Source organism: Lepidochelys olivacea, assembly GCF_965140295.1.
Source record: "Lepidochelys olivacea isolate rLepOli2 genome assembly, chromosome: 8".
NCBI lineage: Eukaryota > Metazoa > Chordata > Testudines > Cheloniidae > Lepidochelys > Lepidochelys olivacea.
The window spans coordinates 72,317,208-72,329,670 of NC_140418.1; the positions used below are offsets into that span (position 1 = coordinate 72,317,208).

Genomic DNA, 12,463 nt, shown 5'->3' on the forward strand with positions numbered 1-12,463 from the left:
TTGAAATGCTACAAGGAAACCTGTTATCGCACAGTTTCCCAACTAATTTTGCAGAACCAAGAGGCTTCAGTAGAATTCAGAAAAGCATCCAAATGTTAGAGTGTTTGTTATCTGAGCCAAGCCAAACCCTTTGAGGTGTAAGCTTTCTATGCTGATACACTTGTATAAGTAAAAATTTATTTGAACTTGATGTAAAAGGCCACCCTATAAACTATTAGCTATCATCTTTGTATATATGCATCTTCTGTCTGATTCAAATATAAAAATCTGGTTTATTAAGTCTTATTTCTTACAGCTGTTGTGGTTTTCATGATACCAGAGCTATTCCTGATTTTTGTCCCACTCTCATAAAGAAATATTCCAGTATCTTACCCATTTTTTCTGAGCCCAGCAATCTGAAAATTTGAAAAATAAAAATCACGTTTCAACGTGAGTAAACAATCTGAAAAAATTGGGTTTTGAAGTGTCCTTAAATATTTATATTTAAGTAAAATATTTACTTTTTTTTCTTTATAAATTTAATCTTTACTTTGAATTTCTGATTTTTCCTCAGAAAACTACAAAACCCTTTCATAATGGTCTCTCCCCTTAAGTGACTGATAGATACTTCCAAACAACTCTAGCTTATATTTATTTATTATTAAACACCAAAAGAAAAAAGGTTGACAGAAAAGGAATCTTACATTTAACGAGTGATCTGTGTCAAGTTCCAAAAGTACCTGAATGTAAGAGTATAAACTTTATGATTAATTTTGTGTATGTGTATGTGCATGTCTTACAGGCTTCCGGTGCAGATGCCCTGGAGTTAAATTTATCGTGTCCTCATGGCATGGGGGAGAGAGGCATGGGCCTGGCCTGTGGGCAGGTAGGACTTTAATAGCTATCTCTTTTATGTCAATGTGATGCTAGTGCATTAATAGTTATACCTCAGGGGCAAAGGCATACGGAGAAGATTACTGGCTTGAGATTTTCAGGTCTACCTTGTTTAAATATTTAGAGTGCTTAAAAAGTGGAAAGTGACAGAAGCTGAGATTACACAGAGTGTTTAGTTTTATTGAGGATGAAGATATGTTTGTATTTGAAAGAAAACAATATTAAATCAAATAGTTTGTAGAAGTCCGAGAATTTGCTGATTTTTCAGTGCAATGTCTTTACTTATTAATTAATGTTGATCCATATCTTCTGGAACTACACAGTGCAAACTGTTTAAATTCAAAGTGGTTTTATGGTACAGGGAACACAACACAAATAGTATTATACACTCTTTAGCATATGATCCTCATTCCTTAATTGTGTTTTGGAAATTGCAAAAGAATTTGAACTATATTTATTATTGGTGGGGTTGGTAGTGCTAGAAGGGTTGTCCAACACTTTTCATTATAAAACCCTGCTTTCAGTACTTAATAATTAGGCTTGGAAGGATTACATTTTTATCAGTAAATGTTAGTAAATGTCAATTTCACCAAACACATAAAAAATGTTTCCATCAATAATCGACATGTAGGACAGGCAAAATAAGAAAAATGCTGCTTGAGAACTTATTAGAGTTTGATTTTAGGATATTTACTTGGTATATTTTGACATGTGATGCTGACAATTTGTGTCTTAACAGTTATAAAGCTTTAACTTTTTGAATCTCAACATCTGTCATTAAATAACTATTGTCTGATTGCTGCATAATTTCTTGCAACTTAAAATTTAAATGGATAAAAATTATTAAAAACATAAACATTGATATTATCCATCAAAATTATTTAAAAAAAATCTGCCAAGGCTACTTATAACTTTCTGAAAATTTAACCATTTGGGCTGAAATTTTCCTTGTCCGGTGTTTGTGTCAAGCTGAATTATTTTAGAAATGTTCAGCAAAAATGATTCAGTCATTGCTGAAAGTGAGATTAAGGGAAAATGTTGTTTTGCCCTTGTTTAAAAAAATTCTTATTTTCTTTTCATTGAAAAGCTCTACTACCTCCATGCATTGGAGCAAGGGCCTGAAATGTGGTGGAGGTGGGGGAAGGAGGATTGTTTTGTGTTAGAAATGTGCCTATGCTGTTTTCTGGGAATACTCCTCAAATTTGGCCAAGTTATAAACCTTTGAAAAATCTCAGTTTGCACATGCGCAGTAGGGACTTTTTAGAGTTTCTCAGATAAATTTTCCAAAGATTCCCTCTGAACAGAGTGTGCTCCAGCCAAGGATGACACATGCTGAGCCAGACTTTACCTGCAATCATTGCTGCAGGCCGCTGTAGCACTGGTCACCAGAACTAAGAGTAGAGAAACAGTCTCTCCTGTGCTCTCAGTTCTTCCCCTTCTGGTTGTCTGGCTATGCCAAAAGAATGACAGGAGACATTAGATATAGGTTTAATCAGGCCACAACTTTATTATTAGATGTCTGGGACTAACCCGGTGGATAAAATGTGCAGGTGAAAACTCCACACTTAACCAGAGGGAGGGGGGTGAGTGCTTTTTCCAGTGCCCCCCCCACCCCCACCCCTTTCTGTTGATGTCCCTCCAGAAGATCCACTGCCGGGAACCTCCAATTTCAGGCAATTCGGGGGGGAGGGGGGGAGCGGACTTCCACCAGATCCCCCCACCCTTTTCATCCAAGTCCCTCCAGCAATTCCCTTGCCGGGACCTTACCGACCCCCCCCCCACCACCACCACCATAGGAGGGGTTACGGTGGACTATAATGATGAGGGGGTTGGCTCCCTGCCTACCAATCAGAGTAGTCCCCAGCTGCCTCCAACACCTTCAATTACCAAGCACTTCTCCTTAATTCCTTTTCCAAGCCATTTATCCATTTATCTTTTGTGTCTTAATTTATGGAGTACCTGCACTAAACATCCGCTATTCACTTAAATAAAGAGTTGCGCCATATGGCCTACCGCCCGTCATGCTCTGCATGAACAGAGCCCACCTGAACCTGCTGCAAGGAAGGCAAAAAAACCCCAGCTGCGCCTGGCCAATATGGGAAGGAATTTTTCCATTATCACCATAATGGCCAGGTGAAGTTGCGGGTTTTTCGCCCCACAGCAGATATTCATAGATATTTAGGTCAGAAGGGACCATTATGATCATCTAGTCTGACCTCCTGCACAATGCAGGCCACAGAATTTCACCCATCACTCCTGCAAAAAACCTCACACCTATATCTGTGATATTGAAGTCCTCATATCGTAGTTTAAAGACTTCAAGGAGCAGAGAATCCTCCAGCAAGTGACCCATGCCCCATGCTACAGAGGAAGGCGAAAAACCTCCAGGGCCTCTTCCAATCTGCCCTGGAAGAAAATTCCTTCCCGACCCCAAATATGGCGATCAGCTAAACCCTGAGCATATGGGCAAGCTTCATCAGCCAGATACTGCAGAAAATTCCTTCCTGGGTAACTCGGATCCCACCCCATCTAATATCCCATCAAAGGCCATTGGGCCTATTTACCATGAATATTTAATTACCAAAACCATGTTATCCCATCATACCATCTCCTCCATAAACTTATTGAGTTTAATCTTAAAGCCAGATAGATTTTTTGCCCCCACTGCTTCCCTTGGAAGGCTATTCCAAAACTTCACTCCTCTGATGGTTAGAAACCTTTGTCTAATTTCTAGTCTAAATTTCCTGGTGGCCAGTTTATATCCATTTGTTCTTGTGTCCACATTGGTACTGAGCTTAAATAATTCCTCTCCCTCTCTGGTATTTATCCCTCTGATATATTTATAGAGAGCAATCATATCTCCCCTCAACCTTCTTTTAGTTAGGCTAAACAAGCCAAGCTCCTTGAGTCTCCTTTCATAAGACAAGTTTTCCATTCCTCGGATCATCCTAGTAGCCCTTCTCTGTACCTGTTCCAGGTTGAATTCATCCTTCTTAAACATGGGAGACCAGAACTGCACACAGTATTCCAGGTGAGGTCTCACCAGTGCTTTGTATAACGGTACTAAAACCTCCTTATCCCTACTGGAAATACCTCTCCTGATGCATCCCAAGACCGCATTAGCTTTTTTCACGGCCATATCACATTGGCAGCTCATAGTCATCCTATGATCAACCAATACTCCAAGCTCCTTTTCCTTCTCCGTTACTTCTAATTGATGCTTCCCTAGCTTATAACTAAAATTCTTGTTATTAATCCCTAAATGCATGACCTTACACTTCTCACTATTAAATTTCATCCTATTACTATTAGTCCAGTTTACAAGGTCATCCAGGTCCTCCTGTCGGATATCCCAGGCCTTCTCTAAATTGGCAATACCTCCCAGCTTTGTATCATCCGCAAACTTTATTAACACACTCCCACTTTTTGTGCCAAGGTCAGTAATAAAAAGATTAAATAAGATCGGTCCCAAAACTGATCCCTGAGGAACTCCCCTGGTAACGTCCCTCCAGCCTGACAGTTCACCTTTCAGTAGGACCCCTTGTAGTCTCCCCTTTAACCAATTCCTTATCCACCTTTCAATTTTCTTATTGATCCCCATCTTATCCAATTTAACTAATAATTCCCCATGTGGCACAGTATCAAATGCCTTACTGAAATCTAGGTAAATTAGATCCACTGCGTTTCCTTTGTCTAAAAAATCTGTTAATTTCTCAAAGAAGGAGATCAGGTTGGTTTGGCACAATCTACCTTTTGTAAAACCATGTTGTATTTTGTCCCATTTACCACTGACTTCAATGTCCTTAACTACCTTTTCCTTCAAAATTTTTTCCAAGACCTTGCATACTACGGATGTCAAACAGGCCTATAATTACCCAGATCACTTTTTTTCCCTTTCTTAAAAATAGGAACTATGTTAGCAATTCTCCAATCATACGGTACAACCCCTGAGTTTACAGATTCATTAAAAATTCTTGCTAATGGGCTTGCAATTTCATGTGCCAATTCCTTTAATATTCTTGGATGAAGATTATCTGGGCCCCCCGATTTAGTCCCATTAAGCTGTTTGAGTTTCGCTTCTACCTCAGATATGGTAAGATCTACCTCCATATCCTCATTCCCATTTGTCATGCTACCATTATCTCTAAGATCCTCTTTAGTCTTATTAAAGACTGAGGCAACGTATTTGTTTAGATATTGGGCTATGCCTAGATTATCCTTGACCTCCACTCCATCCTCAGTGTTTAGTGGTCCCACTTCTTCTTTCTTTGTTTTCTTCTTATTTATATGACTATAGAACCTTTTACTATTGGTTTTAATTCCCTTTGCAAGGTCCAACTCTACTTGACTTTTAGCCTGTCTCACTTTATCCCTACATGTTCTGACCTCAATAAAGTAGCTTTCCTTGCTGATCCCTCCCTTCTTCCACTCCCTGTATGCTTTCTGCTTTTTCTTAATCACCTCTCTGAGATGCTTGTTCATCCAGCTTGGTCTACAACTCCTGCCTATGAATTTTTTCCCCTTTCTTGGGATGCAGGCTTCCGATAGCTTCTGCAGCTTTGATTTAAAATAATCCCAGGCCTCCTCTACCTTTAGATCTATAAATTCTTCAGTCCAATCCACTTCCCTAACTAATTTCCTTAATTTTTGAAAGTCAGCCCTTTTGAAATCAAAAACCCTAGTTGCAGATTTATTTTTATTAATCCTTCTGTTCAGTTTAAACTGAATTAGCTCATGATCACTTGAGCCAAGACTATCCCCTACAACCATTTCTTCTATGAGGTCCTCACTACTCACCAAAACCAAATCTAAAATGGCATCCCCTCTAGTTGGTTCAGCAACTAGTTGCTGAAGGAATCCATCAGCTATCTCATCTAGGAAAATCTGAGCCTTAATATTATTAGTAGCACTCGTCCTCCAGTCTATATCTGGGAAGTTAAAGTCTCCCATGATCACACAGTTTCCATTAGTATTTACTTTATTAAAAACATTAAAAAGGGCTCTATCCATATCCAAATTAGATCCCGGCTGTCTATAGCTCACCCCAAGCACTATCCCAGGGGAGGCTCTAATAGTTTTCTTCCCCAATGTAATTTTTGCCCAGACGGACTCAGTCTTATCCATTTTATCGTTTCTTATTTCTTATTTCAGATATAGGTAAACACCCAGCATATTGGTGACCTAAATAGGGAGAGAGTAGGGGTGCTGCCCAGCCTGTTCCAAGTGATGCAGGGAGGGTCCAGTCCCTGGCTGACCTTTTTAAACCCCTCATTCCTAGGTGGTGAGTCATCCACCATACTGACTGCTTTTCCAGCAATTTTACATCTCCCCTCCTCCCCCTAAGCCAGAAAGCATTGCCCTCTTCTCGCGGCCAGACAGACAAACCCCTCCCTGCTTAAAGTGCAGGGTGGTGACTCTCAGGCAGTATGGAGGAGGAAGCTGCCTGACTTGAATGCAGGCAGGAATCCTGTGAGAAAAACAGTATAGGATCATGTCGTTAAAGACTATCACAGTGCATATGCACAAGGGGTCTGAACAAAGCTTAGCACTGCCACCTTTAAGTCTGGCATTTCCTAACTTTTGAATGCTTGATTTTGCCACTTTAATGTAGTTTTTATCTATCTAATCTATCTATCTATCTATCGGGGGTGCAAATCCAATAGATGCCCTCTAATTTACCCCTGCCTCTTCAGCTGAACCTAAAACAATCCAGAACCTAAGTACAATGAGGCAAGTTAACTATAAAGTTTTATTTTTAAACCCTCGACCTTGTATACAATAGGGGTCATAACAATTTCAATGGGACTATTGACACACTTCAGTTGATTCTCAGGTTTACAGTTCCACCAGATATAGTATCTAGAAAAGATTATTTCCTGGAACATGGTATCAATATCCTTCATTGCCTATATTACTTTTAATGACTAGTAAAGTGTGTATGTACAGTGGTCAGTTCTCAAAATTATGATTTAAAAAAAAAGAGATGAAAATTTATAAAAGGTTCCAAGTCTGTCACAGCTGTTATAGGTTTTTTTACAAGGTGCATTTGCTCAAAAGCAACAACAAACATCTGCAATAACCATATCTGACTTGTTGATTAGCCAAATTCTGTCCTCAAATCTGCACTGCATATCTCATTCTGGGAACAAGTTATGCATTTGTGGATTGTCTCAATGTGTCATTCCATAGTCTCTTAAGGGGGTGTCATTTGGTCAGAGAGAACCCTGAAGGGCTTCTCATGGAAACAGAAATAGACAGATTTCAAGCTCATTTTTTGAGCATAAGTTACATCCAACCTTAGCTGGCTGGAGTAATGTATGCATGTGAAGCTGCTTAGAAGTGTAGTCAGTAGGGAGCTGTCTGCCTACATGAGTTTTTACATATCTTTCAACTAGTGTAAAATCAGAGAACCAAATGCAAAATTTGAGCACACCTGGATATCATGTGGATTTGTGACACTCCTCAGAGGAGTTTGGCTCTGTAAACCAATAAGATTACATTACATAGGCATATATGTTTGTATATTAATAGCATTTCTCTGTTCTCCATACAATATGGATTTTTTTAATGTTTATTCTTACTACTCTCATTTAAATATATATTTTTCTTTATTTAACTGCCTCGGAGCAGCAGCTGTGAGAGACCAGAACACAATTTAAGTTCTTTAGCCATATATATATATATACACACACACACACACACACACAAAGCAAAATTGTGAAATTCTTCCTCAACATTTTGGACCTAGCTCAGGCAAATTTTTATTAACTTCCAATGAGGTTTGCTGAAGTAAGGACTGAATAAAGGGGGTACCACAGGTCTTTCAGTGATCCACCAAAGGGGTCCCTTATCCAAAATGTAACCTTCCCATGTGGTACTCCATGGGGTACATCATGTTAAGTCAGACAGTGCCATGTAGTATTCTGAGTTAAATCCCAATAGGTGTTTTCAGAGGCACCCCCAGGTGGGAAGTAAGCGGATGCAGTTGAGCCAAGTGAGACTGTGAATCTTAAAAAGGAGCTGGGATACTCTCCAGGAAAACAACAAGGTGGGGCTTGAGACAGTAGAGCTATCCTGTTTGTTCCATCCATCAGGAGTTCTCAGACTTTCTTCATAGTATGGGCCACATCTTAACGGAGAGACTGTCCTATGGGCTTCCTCCCGTCTCATTCATGACTGCATAATATCCTTAGGATAACTACAGCAGTTGCTTGCTTACATGGAAAGATAATGCTAGGAAAGTATATATGTATTTTAGCTGTGTTTAGTGTGAAAAAGATTGGTGTGTTTTTCTTCTTAAATGATAATCATACTGTCTTACATTTTTCGTTTCAGTCTGTACAGTTTGTGGGAATTGGGACATGTTTAGAAATCTGGGAATCGGTTCCGTTTTTCTCTGACCTATTTATTGCCCACCCTCTGCCACCTCTATTGTTTTACACCTCAGTAAATTTTAAGAATTATTTCCAGATTTATTCAGAGAACAAGGAGGGGAGTTTGGCCTAAAATGGACATTTGTTTATACTGCATTATGACACTCAGCTTTTTATGTGATATTAATTCCAAGCCATTAATAAAGACATTCTGACACCTAAATAGTGTAGTTTGTCAGAGGGTAATTTTAAGAGGCATCTGTATTGCTGGCAATATGTTACTTAAAGCATGTATGAAATTTCAATTTCATTTTATTAACACTGGCTAATGGTAATAAAGTTTTAGTTCGTATTTCTTTTATAACAATTTACAAATATATCAGAGTCTGTTTATACTTAGGGCCCTACCAAATTCACAGTCCATTCTAGTCAATTTCAGGTCATAGGATTTTAAAAATCATAAATTTCATTATTTCAACTATTCAGATTTGAAATTTCACGGTTTTGTAAGTGTAGGGGTCCTGACCCAAAATGGAATTGTGGGGTGATCACAAAGTTATTGTAGGGGAAGATTTGCAGTACTGCTACCCTTACTTTTGCGCTGCTGCTGGCAGCGGCGCTGCCTTCAGAACTGGGCAGCTGGAGAGCGGCGGCTGCTGGCCAGGAGCCCAGCTCTGAAGGCAGAGCCACCAGCAGCAGCAGTGCAGAAGTAAGGATGGCATGATATGGTACTGCCACCCTTAATTCTGCGCTGCTGCCTGAAGAGCTGGGCCCTCAGTCAACTGCCGCCACTCTGCAGTCACCCGGCTCTGAAGGCAGCAGCACAGAAGTAAGGGTGGCATGGTATGGTATTGCCACTCTTACTTCTACTCTGCTTCTGGCAAGGCGCCTCTTTCAGAGCTGGGCATCCGGCCAACAGCTGCCACTCTCCAGTCACAGCTCTGAAGGCAGTGCAGAAGTAAGGGTGGCAATACCGCGACCCCCCCCCCTAAAATAACCGTGCAACCCCCTGCAGCTCCCTTTTGTGTCAGGACCCCTAATTTGAGAAACACTGGTCTCCCCCGTGAAATCTGTATAGCACAGGGTAAAAGCACAGAAAAGACCAGATTTCACAGTCCGTGATGCATTTTTCATGGCTGTGGATTTGGTAAGGACCTATTGATACTGTTAAGAATGTCAACAGAAACTTCGTTGTTAATTATGCAGTGCAAGGTCTTCAAAAGTTTTTATGTTTCTCACTAGCCTAATGAGGAGTGGGGAAAGAGCAGAAGAGTTTGCTTTACTCAATTTCTAGCCAAGAGTTTTTGCAATGTTCATACTAGAAATATGTAAGGACTGGGAGACAAAAAAAAGCACAAATATTTTCCTTGTAACTCGGGAAGAGGTTACATTATGGTGAGGAGATCTAAGTGCACTTTTTCAAGAGTTCAGCAAAAACAGATACATTTGGTCAACCTCTGTGAGTAGACAGTATGTTTCTAAATTTTATTTTCAAAGAGACAGTTCGTTTATTATATGCAGGAGCAAAAACAGTGTGCTATTACCATACATTTTAAAGTTTACGACACTCTTGTTTATGAATATTTCCTAGCAACTAATCCTTACTATCTGCCCGTATACGGCATGCATATCTTTCAAATTCAGCTATAGGGTTTTATTTTGGGGGGAAGGGAATTAATTTCCATTTGCATAAATGTACTGTGAGCACCAAACTCCAGCTCAGAACCATTTAAATAGTAATTTAACTATCCAATTCATATCTAAAAGAAGCTTGCTTTTGTAAAACTTTTCTTATATTTATTTTCATTTTAAACTCCATTTGGCTGTGTTTATGGTATATTGCCTACAATTAGGAGGGCAGTTGAGCAGCTTAAAGCCTGCATTGCTTTATGCAAAAGTGCAGAAATCTTCAAAAAGAAAGCCACTGGTTACTCTACAGAGATGAAAACTAGCTATGTGACACCCTTAGATTTACACCATCCTCCCTTGGAAATAGAAATGATGAGTCTGCTTCTTAATTGAGGTGCACAATATTGAGGTGCACATCGCAAAATAATTTACTGCTGCTATGCCAGCAAGGAGATGTGACTATTTTAAATAGATGATCCCCCAAACAAAATGTGACTATATGTCTGCTTGTGTAGCATTCTTTCACCCAATAATGATATGTTGGTTTAGTTCATTCAGTCCTCCTTGCAGCATTAGTTCTATCTCTTCACTTTTATATCAATTACTGAAACAAATTATGCAAAGAACAATGGGAGTGTACCACAGCAGTAGTGGGAATATTTTCTCTTATTGTTTCAGAAGTTTTGTGTCTCATTTTTCGCTTGTATTACCCATTTGCTCCTTGCTTAGTGTAGGGGAGGAGGCAGGCAGGGTTTTGTGTGCTCTCTTTCTCACTTACCACATTTGATTTTCTTTAATCAGTGAATTAAAGGAAGACACAGACACTAGACCAAATATTCTCTTGGGGAAAATCAGTGTACCTCCACCCAAGTCAGTGGAGAAGTGTCAGTTTACATCAGCAGAGAATTTGTATAGTCAATGCAGCAGTGTTTTGTGGTCATATTAACCACATCATGTTCAAAACACCTCTCTCACGCAAACAGACCTATAAAGTAAACTCGTCAAAGTCGTTTCTCTAACAGAAGAAAGGACAAGAGAGAGAGAAATTATTGTTGTTTTCAACTGTATGGTCTTGGGAGGTACCCAAGCACTCCAGCAATGGAAATTGTATAAGTACTTAGAGAGAAGTAATTTCTTAACTATTAGGCACTGTATAAAGGATTAGAACTGGTGGTTTCTTGTTAAAACACTAGTGTTCTCAACTGAAGTGTCTTAGAATGAAAAGTGAATCTTTATTCTGCAAGTTCCCCCATTTCAGGTACTGTCTGAGATTCTCCATTACATTTTGTTACTCTGTGCAATAGGAATTTGCGTTCATCACTGCTTTTATCAGTGATGATCATAGTGCTGTATTTGTGCCACATGCCTTTCTTTGTGACTGCTCCAAAGTGTAGGCAAAAGTTAGATCGGCACCTAAAATGACTAGCAAACAAGTTGGTACTCTAGAATGGTCATGTCAGTTCTACTGCATGAGAGGAGCAGCAACCAGGGATGTGCAATTTGCTTTTGGCATAATCATCTAGATTGCAGCTGCTGAATGCTGACTCATGGATTTACCTCCCCCAGTAAAGCAGCTGTTGTATTGCTACGCAGTTTACTTGGTCAAATCAAGCAAAAAAATCTCCTGGTAAGCCAGCACATCCATTCAGAAGACATTCATCTTCATCAAGACAACAGTTTTAGACATCGTATAGACTAATGCCAAAGGCTGTCCAAACAATAGGGCAACTGGTACAAAATCCAATTTCTAAAATAACAAGGTTTTTGCAATGGTAGTATTTTCACTAAAGCCAAAAATTCAGTTTGTTCTGCTAAACAAACCATTCCACTCTCTCTTATCTGATCCTTACCAACATTCCTCCTTCTCTGACAGTTCCCAACAACTTCTGTGCTCCTTTTGCCACTTCTCTAATAGAATTACACTCCACCCACACACCCTTGTCAGTCACCTCTTCCCTGTAAAACCTATGAAGCATTGCAGGATCACATCTGGGTGAGTCCAGCCAGCCCTGGGCTGCTTTTCTGCTTTGACCTTAGTGTTTAGAAGTATGTGCTCTGAAACTGTGTACTTTAGATCAAGTTGCATTCCTGTCCACCCCCTTGTGGCGGCACAATGTGGGCTGAGATTTTCAGAGCACCCAACTCCCATTAATTTTATGTGTATCAGTATAATTGGGCATGCAAAAAATCTGTGCACCTTTGAAAACCTCATTCTTAATCTTCATTTTCTTATATTCTGTATGTATCTTACTTTTTCTCCTGTTCCATTATTTCCTTATCTACTTCTCTTACTCTGTTTTCCCAGTTTCTATTTTTACTACTTTTCCTCTTCTACTTTCCATGCTTTTGTGCATCTGTGTCATCTTTGTCTTTCTTGCCTGCTATGCTTCAATTTCCATTAACTCTGATTTTTTTCTGTTGCTTTTTCTGATCTCTCTTTTTTGCTAGGAACACAGGAATTACTACAGTAGCTACAATATACCGGTGGTCCTGTCAAGGTTCCTTCCCCACTCTGAACTCTAGGGTACAGATGTGGGGACCTGCATGAAAGACCCACTAAGCTTATTCTTACCAGCTTAGATTAAAAA

The 12,463-nt window shown here is 39.5% G+C and overlaps 1 protein-coding gene across 1 annotated transcript in view; it reads left to right on the forward strand.

Annotated features, from left to right (window-relative positions):
- DPYD (dihydropyrimidine dehydrogenase) overlaps positions 1-12,463 on the forward strand; it is a 537,067-nt gene that overhangs the window by 396,417 nt on the left and 128,187 nt on the right. Inside the window, exon 16 of the mRNA XM_084637885.1 lies at positions 782-865. Coding sequence (XP_084494011.1) covers positions 782-865 — 84 coding nt within the window. The remainder of the gene's footprint in view (positions 1-781; positions 866-12,463) is intronic.